The sequence below is a fragment of the Trachurus japonicus genome, chromosome 5 (assembly GCF_045865225.1).
Source record: "Trachurus japonicus isolate A0001 chromosome 5, Traja_1.0".
Lineage (NCBI taxonomy): Eukaryota > Metazoa > Chordata > Actinopteri > Carangiformes > Carangidae > Trachurus > Trachurus japonicus.
The window spans coordinates 7,679,029-7,697,040 of NC_140911.1; the positions used below are offsets into that span (position 1 = coordinate 7,679,029).

General features: G+C 41.8%; 2 protein-coding genes across 2 annotated transcripts; both read left to right on the forward strand.

The window, feature by feature from the left end:
- The first annotated feature begins 988 nt into the window (after window positions 1-988).
- LOC146986992 (trypsin) lies at window positions 989-9,783 on the forward strand. Its single transcript, XM_085775915.1, has 5 exons — window positions 989-1,053; window positions 3,637-3,796; window positions 5,857-5,998; window positions 7,446-7,730; window positions 9,330-9,783. The coding sequence occupies exons 1-5, from the start codon at window positions 993-995 to the stop codon at window positions 9,498-9,500; spliced, it is 819 nt and encodes a 272-aa protein (XP_085632041.1). The 5' UTR covers window positions 989-992; the 3' UTR covers window positions 9,501-9,783.
- Window positions 9,784-12,427: 2,644 nt separating this feature from the next.
- LOC146986993 (calcium/calmodulin-dependent protein kinase II inhibitor 2-like) lies at window positions 12,428-15,434 on the forward strand. Its single transcript, XM_085775916.1, has 3 exons — window positions 12,428-12,923; window positions 14,009-14,465; window positions 14,512-15,434. Exons 1-2 carry the CDS (start codon window positions 12,755-12,757, stop codon window positions 14,080-14,082), a joined length of 243 nt encoding a protein of 80 aa, XP_085632042.1. The 5' UTR covers window positions 12,428-12,754; the 3' UTR covers window positions 14,083-14,465; window positions 14,512-15,434.
- The last annotated feature ends 2,578 nt before the right edge of the window (window positions 15,435-18,012 follow it).

Sequence of the window (18,012 nt, forward strand, 5' to 3'; positions counted from 1 at the left end):
CCAGGAAACACCTGACAGTGGGAGGCCGCACAAAGCCGTCTCTCCCAATCTACCGGGTGAAGCATCAATTATTCAGCTCGCTCTATAAATGTGGGACAAGAGGAGGTCAGGCGAGATTCTCCTCCCATGCTGAGGAGGATGCTGACTTACCAGACGGCTGACGACGATGATGATGATGATGATGATGATGATGATGATGATGATGATGATGACGACGACGATGATGAAAATGACGATAACGATGATGATGATGATAATGAGTTATTAGAATTAGAATTGCCGACGTGGATTCAGTCACAACTGATGATTCATGCTTAAACAAAGAAACAGTGTGCATGCATGTGTGTGTGTGTGTGTGTGTGTCTGTATCTGTGTGTGCAGACATGAATCTCTCCACAGCCAGAAAACAAAGCCATGCAAACACACACACACACACACACACACACACACACACACACACATACACACACACACACACACACACAGTAGGCCTGTTGAAACATTTCAGCACGGATAAGCCCGAGTGATGACACAGACAGAGCGTGCTGCTGCTGCTGATACAGTATAGATGAACCCTGCTCGGCGGCACTGACAGTAGGCCCTGCGTTGCCATGGCAACAACGTAAAGCCCCCCCTTTTTTCCGACAAGCCAGGATGGGGATGGGATGGGCAGTGTGTGAAGGTGAACTTTGGTGTGTGTGTGTGTGTGTGTGTTTCCGTCTCAATCAGTGCCACGGTGCTGGAACCAGGTGCCACATGACGGACGATGAAATTGAATAAAAACTTTTTTTTCCGTCTGTCCTCCTCCTCCTCTTCCTCCTCCTCCTGTTTTCAGTGAGGAGGAGTAGATGCTGCAGACAGAGAGGACAGAGAGGTGGTGTGGCTGCAGTGGTTTTGAGCTGCTGGCATGGTGGAGGTGGAGGTGTAGGTGGTCAACATATCATATCCCCCCTCCCCCTAAAAAAAAAGAGAAACCTTTAGTAGCTACAGCTATGATGAACCTGTTCACCTGTTTGTGTGTTGTGCTGCTGGACATTGTGACAGTCCACACTAGTGAGTATACGTTTTTATCTGTTTTGTGACCAGATTTTGTGATGGATTTAGTCTTTAAAATGTTGGATTTTTTAATCAAAGGTCATAACTTTTCATTTAACTTGATTTAAACTGGTTTACGGTCTCATTTTACAGGGAAAGGACAGAGGGGAATAGTTTAGCTTTAGCTTCTTGAGAGTTATTCTTGAGCAAAATTGGGGTCATCCCTATGTTCCCCGGGTCCTATGTGTTCCCCGCTTTGTATGTGACCAGGGAAAATAGGACCCTTTTCTAAAAAAAAGGGTGCTATTTCCCCAAAAAGACCTGGGGAACATGCAATTTTTGGTCCCATACCTGGAAGTGGAGTTGCGACTTTGCAGATTTTTGTGGAGTTGTCCCATTGGTTGGGTTTAGGCAACAAAGAAAGGAGTTGGTTAAGTTTAGTAAAAAAAAAAGACCAGTTAGAGGCTAGACAGGCCAGATAGATTGAGAGTCCAGATAAGTAGAGAGAGTCCATCGACCGACAACAGCAGGGAACGTAGGACGCTTTTTCTTTTTTTTTTAAAGAATACAGAAAGAACACAGAATATACACAAGAAATTTCACATCCTCAACATACAGTATCATACATTTACACAGTCAATCACAATATACATAATGTTAAAAAAAAAAAGTTAAAAATTTCCACAAATCTTAAACAGAGTTTTTAGACAGCAAAATGGAACCTCTCGTACTCGTGTACAGCTCGTATAAAATAAGATTTCAGTTTCTTTTTAAATACCTGTTTACTTTCAGTACAACAGAGGCAGTGAGGTATGAGGTACAGTATGTTCCCCAGTATGTGTTGCAACTGGGGAACATAAGACCTTTTTTTTTTTTTTTTTTTTTAAAGGGTCTTATGTTCCCCAATTGGGGATAAACGTAAGACCCGGGGAACATAGGTATGCTACCAAAAAAACTTGCTTAGATCATCTTATCTTAGCATCCACGCTGGACATAAAGGGAACAGTTAGCTCTGTGCAAAGGATAACAAACTCCTACCTGTTCTTCTAAAGATCACTCATTAACACATTTAGACTTATGTTTATTTTTAATCTGTAAAAACAAAACAAAAACAACAACAATTCACTGTTTTACAGGAGTTATTTCCAGACTTTTTCTTGGCTGGGAGCATGAACATCATCCTCAGTCCTGTTCGGTTGCCTGGCAACTGGTCCCAGCCATGAAATAATCCAGCACATAACTCCACATTAAAAAAACAAACAGTCATTTTAATACTTCAGTTTTTAAAGGGATTAGACAAATGTAATGTTAGTAAACTTTACCTCTCTGAAACAGTGGTCGGTTTTTTTCACCTCTCCTCTTATAGATTTTAACGCTGAGCTTAGAAAACCTATGAGATTCAAGCTGCAGATTTATTAATTGCACATGCACATAGAATAACCACATTTGTTTGAACTGCTTTCATCTGCTCTACATGGGTCAAAGGGTTCATTTGTGATTATGTCTAATCAGCGATCATTAAAAATTCAAATATAGCTACTTCCCCCTCCCTCGGTCACAGAAAGCAATTGCAGCAGACATTTCCAGGAAATAGCCGATCTCCACCGTTCCCATCGTGTCATCTCGGACTGTAGAGCCCAAGGCCATGTAGTATAGTGTAGTGTAGTACAGTTGTGGAGCTGTTGCGTAAGGCAGGCAGGTAGGGAGAGCCCCCACTCTTATGTTTCACAGCCCAGAGTGGTGGCGGTGACACTAGAAGGTCACGTTATATTGGATTACAGTCATTACGCAGTGGCCGCCCAGGTGACAGGAAACCGTGGGGAAGGGGGAGATCAGGAGGGCCTCACTCACTCTTCATGTTTCCCTTTTGTTCACCGAAGACTCTGCATGTTTTGTAAGGTGGACTTTTTTAAGTGTGACTGAAATCCACACCTGGGGGTATAGCTGTTAACTTGCAGGATGTTCTGCAGAGGTGAAAGCATAAATTAACTGTTTCAGTTTTATATGGGAGGATTTTTTTGGGGATGTGTTTTTTTTTTTCACTGCAAAAATTCAAAATCTTACCAAGAATATTTGTCTTATTTCTAGTCAAAACAAATCTAATTATACTTAAAAATAAGACTCATCACATAAAAAGCTTGTTTTTAGACACTTTTTAAAAAAAATTTTCAAGCAAATTTTCCACTTTAAATAAGTAGAAAAATCAGAAAGACAGTGGAGCAAGTTTTTCTTCCTTATTACAAGCACAAAAAACCTGCTTTCACTGGCAGATTTTTCTACTTATTTCAATTGAAAATTAGTTTGAAACAAGTGAAATTATCTAAAGTTAATTTTTAGGTGATGAGTCTTTTTTTTTTTTTTGAAGTTCTCTGTGATGAGTCTTATTTTAAGTGGAAAGAGGTTTGTTTTGACTAGAAATGAGACATTTTGACAAGAAATAAGACAAATATTCTTGGAAAGATTTTGAGTTTTTGCAGTGTTTTTGTTTAGTTTTTTTTGGATGGGAGATGAAAACAAGCCTCTTTACCTTTTTAGTTAATCAAATACTTCAAGTGCTTCCCTTTCCTCCCTTTTTCTGTCAATGTTTGTGCTTCCACACAGGCCATGTCCTCACGCAAGGCCGAATAGTCGGTGGTTACACCGCTGCTCCGAACTCCATCAAATACATCGTGTCCCTGCAGAGCAGCAGGGGTCAGCACTTCTGTGGTGGGTCACTGGTTCACAGGTTCTGGGTGCTGACTGCTGCGCACTGTAACATCGGGTAAGAACGCTGGTGAAAACTATAATAAAAATATATTTTCATAAGTTGCATGATGGGAAGTTTTCAAAGTCATAAACCATGCAGGATGCATATTGCATATTGATCCCTCAACCTTCTTTGCAGAACCATAATCAGCTGATAATTTTAATTTTGACATATTCTCGAACAAATTACATCATCATAAAAACATAGTCGAAAGCACACTTAGTGCTGAATGCATGAATGTTAGCAAGTGGATGTCTGACAATAGGTTATCACTTCACCGTTGGAAAACTGAATCAATCTTGTTTGGATCCAAGATGAAATTAAAAAAGACAGTCTCAGTTGGAGACACTGAAATCAATGCCAAAGACTCAGTGAGTTATTTGGGTTGTGTGTTAGACCACCACTTGTCAGGAGTCGGTCAGGCTCAAAAGGTTCTTATGAAAGTGAATCAAAGAGTCAGTTTTTTGGCCAGAGTATCAAGTTTTCTGGATGAAAAAACCATGTTGACTCTGGCAGGTGCTTTAATCCAGCCATATTTTGATTATGCGTGTGGCTCATGGTACCATGGCCTTACAATGAACTTCAAACATTGACTTCAAACTTCACAAAATAAGGCAATAAGAATCACCCTGAATCTCTCCACGAGAACCCACTTAGACTCTGCCCATTTTGATTGGATGGTTAAAAGTACAAGATCGAGTCTCTCTGTTACAGCTGTGTAACGTCCACAGGATTGTCCTTGAACCTGTTCCCAACTACTTCATTCATTATTTTAATCGGGTTACTGTGGTCTATACGCACTCTACTAGGGGCAGTTTGACAGATTTTGTGCCCCCAAGAGTATGGGGTAATGTGGGGAAAACAAATCTTTTCTGTACGTTGGAACCATCTTGTGGAATCGTTTACCCAAAACTCTTAAGTCTGTTAGCAGTACAGAAAGGTTTAAAAAGGAACTGAAAAAATGGCTCAGACACCAATTATAGTACATTTACGGTATGTATATGTATGTAAACTCTTGGACTACTGTGATTTGTGATATTGTTTTTAGGGAAATAAGCCCTGTAAGCCACATTGTGTTATCCTGACCTTCTGTTTTAACTATGGTACAGAAATGTATCATGTTTTATAACAAAGTGTCAAATAAAATCAATCAATCCAATCAGCTAACTAACTAACTTTTATCCTGCAACCTTTGGTTCGGTTAAAAGAAGGATTGTTAAACCAGACACACCCGTCTTTCTGCCTCAACTCTGAATACTATTTCTCTCATAAATCTTAACTCTGACCTGACAGTGATGTTTGACTTTGCTCAAGGTAAAAGATCAAACCTTTTCAGAGATCCTCACACACGCAGGCAGTGACACACTTCTGGCATTGTTTCAGTACAGACTCCGTAGAAGTCACAGAGTAGAAGCTAACTTGGCATGACTTTATATTGTGAGCAGATGGTTCCAACAGATGCCTAAAAGCAAACACCCATTCTGCTACGGGTAGCTAATGTCAGAACGATGCCGCTTGATCAAGATGCAAAGTAAAAAGAAAAAAACGTATACAGTACAACAGGCCACTGGGAAGTCAAACACACAGCACACACACACACACACACACACAGATGCGGTCGAGTCAGCTGACCTTGGCACATCATCATCATCATCAGTGTGTGTGTGTGTGTGTGAGAGAGAGAGAGAGAGAGAGAGAGAGAGAGAGAGTAGTGTGATCTTGTCTGGATCCAGGAAATTGGCTGTATTTCTGTTCTACTGTCCCACACACAGTAAGCCATTGTTCCCTGGCAGACAAACACTTCTGGCTTCGCAGCGGTCACTCTGTGTGTGTGTGTGTGTGTGTGTTAGTTAACCTGTGTACACTGCACACTCTGACTTTGTGAAGAGAAGCTAAAATATCAGGATCATAATAAAAAATTACCACTCCAGGCCTGTGCTGACTTTCCCTCTCTCTTGAAGGTGACAGTGATGATTAAATCTCACGGTCACGATCTGTTATTCGTGTTTGTGCTTTTTTTTTTTTTTTTTTTTGACAGATGTGATGTATAAGATTGAAATGTTTTCATCTTTTAGGGCAGAGCACATGATGATAGTGGCGGGCGACTACATAGTGAGCACCTTCGAGGGCACCGAGCAGTATGCTAAACCCCACTGGCTGGTCCCTCACCCCCTCTACAACGAGACCACCAACAACGCTGACATCATGCTGATCAAGGTACTGCAGAAACAGTGTTATCAGAGTCTGTCATTATGATTTGCATGATTAAACCACGAGTCAGTGGTCTCAAATCAGTCTAAGTGGAAAAACCAGCAAAATAAAAGCCATGTTTATGTTGTCTTAAAGGGATACTTCACTCAAAATTGATAATTCATCAATTTTGTACTCACCGTCATGCCAAGGAAGGGTTTCTTTTGTTCAGATTGCACGAAAAACAGATGTCGAAGTCTATTTGAAGCGATATCAGACTGAATTTGAGCCTGTTTACCATATTTCATTTTTTGATGTGTATTTGATTCTTCCTGTACACACATTTGAGGTTTTTACAGATTAAAGGGATACTTCACTAAACTTTCAGAGTCATCAAAACGCTTTAGGAGTTCCAGGGGGGGTCTGGCTGGCAACGGATTTTCATATAATGGCGGTGGATAGAGTTCAATTTTGAATCGTCCAAAACACACACTATGAAACATCTAGATACCTCCATACTGCTCGTCCGTAGTGAGCCAAGTGTCCTGAAGCCACCACATGAAAAAGTTGTTGGGAAAAATTAATTTGATCTCTGTTTTTAGCCTTGTTGTAGCAGTAGCTCCCAGTGGCTGCATCCAATGGTTTACAACGATGAACGAACGATGTGCACAAACAACAATCAACAGAGACACTGGGAGCTACTGCTACAACAAGGCTAAAAACAGAGATCAAATAAATTTTTTCGGAACAACTTTTTCATGTGGCGGCTTCAGGACACTTGGGTCAGTAGGACGAGCAGTATGGAGGTATCTGGATGTTTCATAGTGTGTGTTTTGGACCATTCAAAAGTGAACTCCATCCGCCGCCATTATATGAACATCCATTGCCAGCCGGACCCCCCCTGGAACTCCAAAAGCGTTTTGATAACTCTGAAAGTTCTCCAAACTCTTCCTTGGCAGGACAATGAGTAGAAAATTGGTGAATTATCGATTTTGGGTGAAGTATCCCTTTAATCATTTAATCAATCAGGGCTTTAATTGCAGTATTAATTGATTTTTTAAATTTATTTTGGGGAAGCTGTACACAAAACACTGATATAATAAACTTACATGATTAACACGTTTATAAACAGATGTCTGATCTAGTTCAGTGTCCACCAAGTTTGTTGCACTTGTCTGTCACTGTCAAGTTTTTTGTGCTCGTAATAAGGAAGAAAAACTTGCTCCATTATTAGATTTTTCCATTTATTTCAAGTGAAAATATCCTTGAAAGAAGTAAAAAGTGTCTAAAATCAAGCTAGTTTTTATGTGATGAGTCTAATTTTAAGTACAATTGAGACCTGTTTTGACTAGAAATGACATTTTAACTAGAAATAAGACAAAAATTCTTGGTAAGATATTTGAGTTTTTGCAGTGTGCACATAGTTACTGTAAAACAAAAAAAGAGACAACTTCTCCTCTGATTCTCCGTGCAGCTGCGGGCCCCCATGGTGCTGAACAGGTTCGTGTCGCTGGCCCCTCTTCCCAGGCAGGGGACGGGCGTGGTGGAGGGCCGGGTGTGTCGGGTGTCTGGGTGGGGCTACAACAGTCTGGGTGGAGGAGGAGGAGGAGGAGGAGGCCCGGCCCGCTTCACCCTGAGGACAGTCACCGTGCCTATTGTGTCGCCGGCGAGATGCAACAGCAGCGAGTCCTTCAATGGAAACATCACAGCAAACATGATCTGTGCTGGATACAGGACCGGAGGAAAAGATGCATGCAAGGTACAGGGAGGGTGGGGAGGGTGAGGTGGGGGGGGGCAGATGCTATTATACTTTCTTTTATTAACATCAGGCAATTATTTTAATCAGTTTCAGCTCGGAGGGAAGTGGGTGTTGCACATTAATGGCCGTCCATGGTGACAAACACAATTATCTGATCTCTGAAAAGCCATTAAATCTGTTTTTGGAATAATACTTTCTCCGAAGGCACCGGCCCTATGGTTCCCAGTGTATATCAGATAGCACAGGACAGGGAACGAACATCCTCATTTCACCAGCACACATTAGTGAGTGAAACAATAACGCAGTTTTGGGAAGCTCATCCCCAGGACAGTGCGACGAACGATACAGTTCATCATGCCGGTGTGTTGCTTCAGCTACGAGCTTTTATTAAACAGATGTGTTGGTCCACCCTCAGGAGCTGTGTGATGGCTGCAGAGGAGGTGGAAGAGCAAACCAGAAATAGCAACGTTGCTGTAATTTTGATTTACAGTCACACACACACACACACACACACACACACACACACACACACACACACACACACCTGCGTGCAGCTCTGGTTGGGTTTGGTTTGGTTGTACCTAATGAGAACTCCCTTGCCTTTCCTGCCTTTTGGTGTGAGAAGAAAATTACCAAGAAATCCAATGTGTGATATACCAGTGGGCTATATTTTGCCTCAGGTATAAGGAGCAGAATGACTAATTAAAAAGTGCTATATTTAACGCTACATGTGGCAACTTTGTGTGTTGGCATTTCCAAGTAGAAGAAGAAAGAGATTTGGAGATTACCATGTGAAATTATGTGGTTTAAAAAAATAGGAAAATACACAGATATCAATGCATCAGGAATTAAACAGGAGTGTAGCCTCATTAATATGCATAACAATCTCCCCTAGCCCTTACACTTATATATTATATACACTGATATATTCACATAATAAATGTACATTTTATACATACAATTTCAACAATAATAGACACCTATAATACAATTCAAATATTATTTCTATTGTAAGTTTTTCATTCATATTGGGCGAACTGGATAATTTCCTGTAGAAGTTTGAGATTTGGATGTTATTGTTGAGTTGAAATTAAAATGAAAGTGACCCGACAGGATTGAGATATCTATGTCACTGGAGAAGTAAATTCAGTTCAGTTCAGTATAGTTATAGTTACAAACATGAAGGAATGAATTCTTTGAATTATACATGTATTTTCTATTTTATTTTATTTTATTTTATTTGATTCGATTCGATTTAGCTATTTTATTTTTAGTTTTTATCCACTCGCTAGTTTTTCCCCACTACAAATTGCAAATTGTTGAGTGTAAGATTGCATTTCCTTGGTGCTTTTTATTCCACAGTGCTTTCATTTTGGGGTGTGTGAATGCAAGTGGGTATGCACATGTTTGTGTGTGTGAATGTCCTCTCTGTTTTTTTATTTTTTATCATGTAAAGCACTTTGAGCTGGTTCCTGCATGAAAAGTGCTCTACAAATAAAGTTTGATTGATTAATTGATAATAAAAAGTTGTTGTTTTTTTAAATCTTAAAAGAATATGATGAGGTATAACTGATGGAGGGTGTGGTTGCGTCCTTGCAGGGTGACTCTGGGGGTCCCCTGGTGTGTGGGGGCCGTATCTACGGCGTGGTCTCCTGGGGCAACGGCTGTGGAGATGCAAAGTTTCCAGGCGTCTACACGGCCGTGTCCAAATTCCGCCGCTGGATTGACCAGACCATCTACGGGTCCTTCTCCCGCTGCAGCAGATACTGAAGGCAGCGATCAATCATGCAACTATAAGATGACAAGTACAATAAATAAAATAATCATTCATTTTTATGCCTGGAAATGTTTGAGCTGCAACAATGAAACATAAACGTGGCTCAACGTGCAGAGCTCCTCAGATTAGAGAGATACTGTAGTCTTGGTCCCAGAGGAAGATTTGTTTTCACAGTCACTACTGCTCTGATTGTCCTGATAATGTTTTTGAATAATGGCGATCCATCTTGTATTCTCAGATGATTTGCTGTGAACACATGTAGGTCTCTGGCAGCTAACACAGCAATTATTATGGGATTCACTAAACAAGGCTCTTAATACTGTGTTTCATGTAATTCCAGTGACGTGAAAAGAAAAAACAACACTTTTAGAGAGAATAAAATTGAGAACATGTGATTTGAAGTTGTGTCAAACTGAACTGGTGAAATCAGTTTATTACTTTGAGTTGGGCCCTGGAGTCACACATGAACACACACACACACACACACACACACACACACACACACACACACTAACACACACACACATGCACACAGTAGGAATATTTGTTTGTTTGTTTATTTCACACTCATCTCTAAAGCCTAATTTGTCCTCTTTGTCTTTGCTTTTCTGATCTGAGCTGTGCAGGGCTCATTAGGAAACACTGTCATGTCACTAAATCAGGGTTGCCAGGTAGGCTATGTAAAATATGCCCATAAAAATCCTTACAGCATTGATATAATTGCATAAATAAATAGCATTACTTACCTGTATATGAATATAATATTGAGAGTGTCTCAGCTGAAGGAAAGATATTATATTTTAAGTTCCGATAATATACTGTAAATTATACAATGCCTTTTTAGGACCTAAAGGTGAAATAATTGTTTTGTGGGAAATTGCCTTTAATGTGTTGTTTTATATAATACATTTTGCTTTAAATGCAAACCTCAAACAGACAAGTTCACATAAGTCCTGGTCTGACCTCCCTTCACTGGTGATTTTAGGTTTTTTTCTACTGATTCTAGTTTACCTCCAAATGCAAGAAAGTGGTCGGCTGCTAATTACTCAATTTTATGATAATGATGATAATATAAATATTATTCAAAGTCTGTTATTTCATTATCAAAGAGGACAATTATTGGGCCTAGTTAGAAGACACAATACACATGAATTTGATGTATGTCAATGAGATGTATGAGATTGACTTTTGGTTTACAGGAGAGTTCAATTTAAGTCAAACAAGGTTTTTTCTCTAAACTTCAACTCTGATTGTTGCTTCTTCTTTTTTTTTTACTCGTTAATATTTAAATGTGTAAAGACAAACCTGAAACCAACCAAGTTTTTATTGGCTGTAACCAACCACAGCAAGATATAGGAACATCCATTACAGCAGGTAATTTAAAGTGTCTCTACTTGTGCTTCTGTTACAACTTCTACCATTTCTACTGGGCCCCAGTAAAAGGAGACTGCATGGTGACGCCCCTGGTCAGTGTCCGCTGGGTAAAAGTTTCACTGTCTGAAAAACAAAAACATACAGAAATCAGTTCTGATGAACATAAAACCACATTTGTGACATTAAAGTTGATCCTACTGAGACGTTAATATGAAAGATGAGTCTCTGTCATGGCTCCTATGAGTCCACAGGGAGTAGGTGTGTTGGGCTGCACCACCTTCGCTGACAGCATATTAACGTTAGACCTGCGTCAGGCTTGAGTGTCATCTTTCATGTTCATTGTCTGTGTCTGTGATATGTGGTCAAGTTCTCCCTGAGACGGGGACAAAGTCTGCATGTAAAGATGTAAAGATGTCCTTTACTGTAGCATGTGTTTTGTAAGACCATCACTTGGTGCTGCTGCTCCTATAGGAGACAGACCTACAGTACAGACAGCAGCAGTGGGCGGTGGTGTTGAGGCCCAGTGAGAGTTTGTTTGCAACCTAAAGATAAATTCCCAGGAGGGGGGGCATTGCATGGTTTAACAAAGAAACCAGTTCTCATACGTCTGTCTGATCTTGTAACTTTGCACCAAATGTGACAACAAAACACCAAAATGTTCTCAAACTGGATCCTCTAAGGTCTGAGGAGGCGGTGAGGTCATATAAGGAATAACAAAACATCTTTTGAAATAAACATGTGTTTTTGTGTCTCTTTTGCAAAATGTTATTTGGGGAAAACCCTCAAATCTTGAACATGTTTTATTACAGGGAGGGGAAAAACAACCACCTGTTCCTTGTTTTATTTTTTATAAAGGGCCTCTAAATTGTGGTGAAAACAGTGCAGGGCCCCTGGATTGAACTGGAAATGCGCCATTTGGGCCCCAAAGTCACATCCCCACCCAGTCTAATGAAAATACTGCCATCCACTGGTGAGGTCTGACTCTGTGCAGGCTGTTCAAAACCCATTATGGCAAAAATAAATAACATTTATGACTTTTAGAAATTAAAAAAAAAAGGAAAAGAAAAAAAAACTGCAGGTTTGATTTCTCCATCTCGTCGAGTGGTGGCGCGTAAACGACGTTTCCCAAAGATCTGAACTGGCTCACATTGATGTGCCATCTCTCAACACACACAATCGCCATTTGTTTGATTGCATCTAGATCCCGGAGAGTGGAGCGTTTGTACAACCACCACCACTATCACCGCCACTACCACGACACACACCACGCCACCACGCACGACTCCAACTGGAAGCTTCTCTGGGCTGCACCACCAGAAAACCCCTCGTACAGCAGCAGCAGCAGCAGCAGCTCCCTCGCCAGGTCTCCCCGGGATCCGTGTTTTGCATCGCTCCTCAATTTGCATTTCTTCCTCTCAGATTTTCCGTGCGACGGGTTCAGCCGCTCGAAACCAGCGGGCGCTTCCACGGCTCCTCTTGTACGTGCGCCTCCATTTCCAAGCAATACGCGCAGAGAGAGAGGGAGAGACACACAGAGAGACAGAGAGAGGGACAGAAAAAAAAGGAAAGAAAAACCTCTGGAAATTCTGAATAATGTTGCCGAAGCTCAACGAGCGAGGAAACTGAGGACATTTCTTCTTTTTTTTTTTTGATTTAGTGTTATTTCTGTTGCGTACCTACGGAGACATACACGTGTCTTCGGGGTAAACAGAAAAGGGGGCTAGATCGTGTCAGCAGATTGCATTGTGCGCCCCCCCCCTCTCCCCAACCCCCCTCCTTTTGTTTTGTTGTAGACGACCGAGTTCAAGCTTTGGCGACGAGCTTACACACATTTTCAGTTTGTGCGCCTTGGTGATAAAGACGCATTTTGGAGATGTCGGAAGTGCTGCCTTTCAACGAAGAAAAAATGAGTCATTATGGAAATGAGGGCGACGAGGGACACCTTTCCTTCACCTGTCGTCTTCAAGACACCAACAACTTCTTCAATGGCTCACAGAATAAACGTCCGCCGAAACTCGGGCAAATAGGAAGGAGCAAACGAGGTAATTATATAATTAAGGCGATTTTCTTTTCCATTTGTGTGTGTGTGTGTGTGTGTGTGTGTGTGTGTGTGTGTGCAGCTATATGGTGATGTGTTGAATGCGCACAGTGGATCACAATTAAGGATGTCTCCGTGTGAAGCCACATAGGCAACACACCGTTGTTGCCTTGACACACACACACGGTCTTCATCAATACAGAGTGTGTCAGGTCTGAGACAGAGACAGAGACAGGGTCCATTGTTTTGCATGCGTGTGGGATGTCGGAGGTTTTTAACTATTCTATTCGCATTGCAACACAAGTTGGATGCGCAGTGCGTGCTGTTAAATGCCCTCTGAATCCCGCTCCACGGAGTTGTGCTCAATGCCCCCCCACCCCCCAACCCCTCCTCCTTCTCCTCTCCTCTCCTCCTCTCCTCAATGAGTGATTGGTGTAATTGCGATTTAGATGCTGTGTAATTCTGATTTGTATGTCTGTCTCTGTGTCTCTCTTGTGTTGGTGTGTGTTTGTGTTTGCATGATGCATTCAGGGTGCTTGTGTTTTTTTTGCCTTTGCCTTTTGTGTGTGTCCTGCATTCCTGATGAAACCCATGAGAGAAAAAAATTGAAGGCTCACTTGTGGTGGTGGTGGTGGTGGTGGTGGTGGTGGCATATACATCCACAGTTGCACAGTACAGTAGTGCATAGACACAACATGGACAGACATGGCAGACGTGTAGGAAATGCATCTGTATAGGTGCACACAGTGAGAAGACACACGCAGAAAATTCAAGCATGCATATTCACAGATGTGCAACACACACACACACACACACACAGACATACACTCATGGTTATCTGTCTCTCTTCTTGCATGCTCCTACTCCTGCATGCATGCAACACAACTCCACTCCTGCTCATCCAGTGCAGTTAGTGCTTAACTATATGGTCCTGAGCTTTAATGCCCTCCTGTCTGTCACTCACTCAGTCAGTCAGTCAAGCCAAGTCAGTGGTGAATTTTCAAGACGCCACACCAAGATGAGCCCCCACACTCCCACCAAACCCCCCCCCCCCCCCCTCTCATTAACTCTCTCCCCTGTCATCCACAGTTGTGATCGAGGATGAGAATGGCGACGACGAAGCACTGAAAAATGGAACAGAGAAGACCCCGACAGAGGCTTAGAGCGCTCGCCTAGCCTCGCCACCCCCCTCTTCCCTTCCTCCCATCTCCCTAAAAGACACTCTTGAAAATTTTTTATGGCGATATTTACCAGTTTTAATCCAAAGACACTGTATATAAGCACTTTCTCTCATGTGGCAGCAAGCAGCACTTCCACACCCTCCTCTCCCTGTCAGTCATGACCATCCGGGTGACACACAACTGGCAGGGGCGGGAAATGGCAGCAGCGAGAAGGAGACCCCCCCCCAAAAAAAAGGTGGAACCCCCCCCCTCAACACAAACACACGCACACACAAACACACACACACTTACATGAGCTCAAACACACCCTCGATTACAGGGTTTTTTCGCCATAAATCCAAAAGCGGAGAAGACAACAACAAGATGTGGGGGGGAGGAGGAGGAGGAGGAGGAAGAGGGGGGGGTTGCAAGGTGGAGTGAGGAAGAGGAGGAGGAGGCGATGCTGTCGAAATGCAGAAATCAGGGACAGGATACAGAAATAAATCTAATATGAAAACTAAAGCACACACTTCTCCTACTATATCTTATCAATCAAACCTATGGTACCATATTCTTTCTTCTCTTCATTTCGATTTGAGGGCAAATGAAGAACAGAGTGAGTTTGTAAATATGGAAAGGGTAGCCCATATTTTCTTGCACAAAAAGTGGGAATTGGTAAACTGGTTTGTTCTCTGTGTTGAAGACTTTATTTATTGATCCTTTTGGAATATGTCTTTTGCAGTGACTTAAGGCCCGAGGGAGCGTTTTTTGTATGTCAAGAAAACTTTGAGCGAATGAGAGTGATGTTTTTTTTCACTTAACAATTCTCGATGTTGCCTGAGTGTTTTTTGTTACCATATTTTGCAGCTAAATGAGTCATTTATAATACAGTGTACCTCCCACCTGTTTGTAAGCTTCCCAGGCTTTCACCTGGATTGGTTGATACTGTAAACTTGACTGTACACACCCTATTGATAAACTATTTATATTGCATTGTGCATTATTGTGTGTGCCAAATCTCATGAAGGGATATACTGTACCAGATAAACTTGTTCTTCTTTTTTTTTTTGTGCTTTATACATTTACTCATATGACGGTTCAGTTGTTTTGTTGGGTTGCCATTTTTTAAGGGGCTCTTTCTTAAAACACTGAGATACCAACTCATGCATGGCAAATATAAAATCATGCATGCACGTCAGAAGTTCTGAAACTCTTGTGTATTCTTAAAGCACCTCGTATACAGCTTTGAATGACAAACCTCGAGAAACAGTCTTAATTCTACGTTGTACTGTACGATTCACACTGATTTGTACAGTGGCCTAATATCTTGTAATAAAGATTATGACGAAGTACTATTTACTGTTTTAGTGTTGATTGTGGTTTACAATAAGGAATGATGTACTCTACTCGATGTTGCTTTTTTTGTTTTGTTGTTTTTTAAGCTGTTTTAAAAACTGTAGCGAAACCACACACACAAAAAAAAAATCTAGTTTTGTATCAGAAAGACAAAGACTATTTGCAAAATGGCTGCTGATGGCTGACTTTTTTTGGATATGTTCCTTGTATAGTTTCCCCCACGTTGTTATTTGGATTGACTATCCAGCTGCCAAGGACGGTCAAGTCAGCGTTTTCCACTGTGAGAAAGTAGCATCCCGTTCCTTGGAAAGATCAGATATGGAAGGAGACAGTGATGGGGAAGAAGAGAGAAACGAGCAAATAATCTTATTGAGAATTTGAAAAATCTTCACTGTGTCGTGATTTGTTTTTAAAGGAGAGTTGAGTTGAGACACTGCGCAACACAGACTATACGATCTCATCAAGTGCTACGGTATTGCATATGATTCTGTGGAGGGTGGGGGATTTAAAAAAAAAAAAATGTAACACCACTGCTTCCCAATGCAATAAATGTCTGTTTGCATCTAAAAAATCTCAGTTCCTCTCTTTAATCAAGTCCTCCCTTTTTAACTCCGGTGCCAGAGATGTAAATGGTGCAGGGGCACCGAGGCATGAGGAACACTGATGAGACGTGACATTTCCAACTCTGCTGTGGTGACTAAATGATTCATGTTATGTGACGAGCCTCTGTCAGCATACAGCGTCTTAAAACCCAGGACCGCTGGGATGTTCACGGGGAACACATATGTGCTCGAACACATAGAGCAGACACACACACAACATAACACAACACAACACAACACACACAAGCAGCACACGTGTCCGTTTCAGCTCCAACTGCAGGCGAGACTAACATATTGCTAGTCTCTCTCTCCCTCCCCAGTCTTGACAGACATGAAAGGGGCTGCCTGGGCCGGGTACCATGGTAACAGATGCACCTTGCACTCGATGGGTGCTGCTGCTGAAGCTGCGGTGGCGGTGGTGGTGGTGGTGGTGGTGGTGGGTTTTCGGTGCAGAATAGTCCTTCCCTGAGCCTCGGCTTGATACCATCGCTATCTTTAATGGAATGTTCTCCATTCTCTTATCTCTGCCCTCTTCTCTCAAGACCCCCTATTCACTCAGTGGCGTGACCGCATTATCCTGCCAAAATAGTCCCTTCTTCCAAGACGGCAGTCAACCATGACGACGGCGGCGCCCTACTGCAGTAACAGACCTATCCCCCCTCACACACAGGATGAGAGGATGTTACATTTAGGCACTAATGCTGTATGATTGTGTGTGTGTGTCCTTCAAAATCGTTGCAGTGAAGGCTTGATGTGCACCTGGGTTTTGTCAAAACCTGTGGGACTAAACCAGCAAGGCGCTGAAAAACAGGGAACCACTTTACAGTCAGTTTGGCGAAGCTCATGGTGTTGGCCAGCTGTTGACAGCTGTGTCTTTTGAAGGTGAACTGTTCTTTGCTTGTTTGTGTTTTCCTGTGTTTGGCATCACATCCTACTGGTTTTTTTTTTTAGTTGAAACTTTTCCCACATTATATAATTATGCAGCGAGAAGAAGCTGTATCTGCTCAATCACAACTATACAACTGTAGCCACACATGTGACTCATACTGTAGTAGCTGGTAAACTGACGACCTGACGCATGTGTTTTGCTTTAGCAGAGGCGCTTGAAGGGAAGGAGGCAACATAAGGCGACCGGCAGAGTCACCATCTGAATCGCTGAGTTGCAGGTGCATCCGTCACAAACGCTGCAAATATTACTCTGCATAATCCTCATAATAATCATGACCGCCGAGCGCTACACACACACTGAGAAAGAAAGTGCTTTAACAAAGAAGGAGCAGGTGTTGCATATGAACACACACAAACACTGACACTTAAATGGGATCGTTTCCTAACAATGCCTCAAACTGACCATCCATCAGAAAGTGCCAAAGGTCATGATCTTTAACAAAGTGCAGAGGTGTTGTAGGATATCAAGATTTGACTGATGCAGTGAATCAGTTTGATAACATCAAACCTGTAGTTTAGTTTAGTTTGGCTTAGTTTAACTTTGTTGTCCATCTTAGTGGAGATTTGTCTTTGGCCTCCCCCACATTTAATTACATGACAAACAAAAAGACGAATCACAAACACAGACAAATTATGCAAATGGGCAAGACATGACAGCATCAGTGCGCTAGAATAAAAAGAAAAAACCTTTAGAGCAGGTGCAGTCATTTGCATGGAGTGCTTGTGTAACACATGGAATAAATGATCTCTTGTATATATTTCTGCCATATACTGTAGGTCCTCGGGACACTGAATTGGTGGCTGAATAGGAACAATTCAATCCCTGAGTTTAAAGGGATAGTTCAACATTTTGGCAAATTTGCCGATTGCCATAATCCCTATAGTCATAGGAGTAGGTTAATTACCTTTAATTGTCGGTGCATGTTTGTTTTGAGATCTGTGGGGCAGAGACGCGAGCTGCTCAGCGAACACAATTACAGTAAGCTAACAGTACATTGACCCCTGCCCCTCAAAACTCATCAAATAT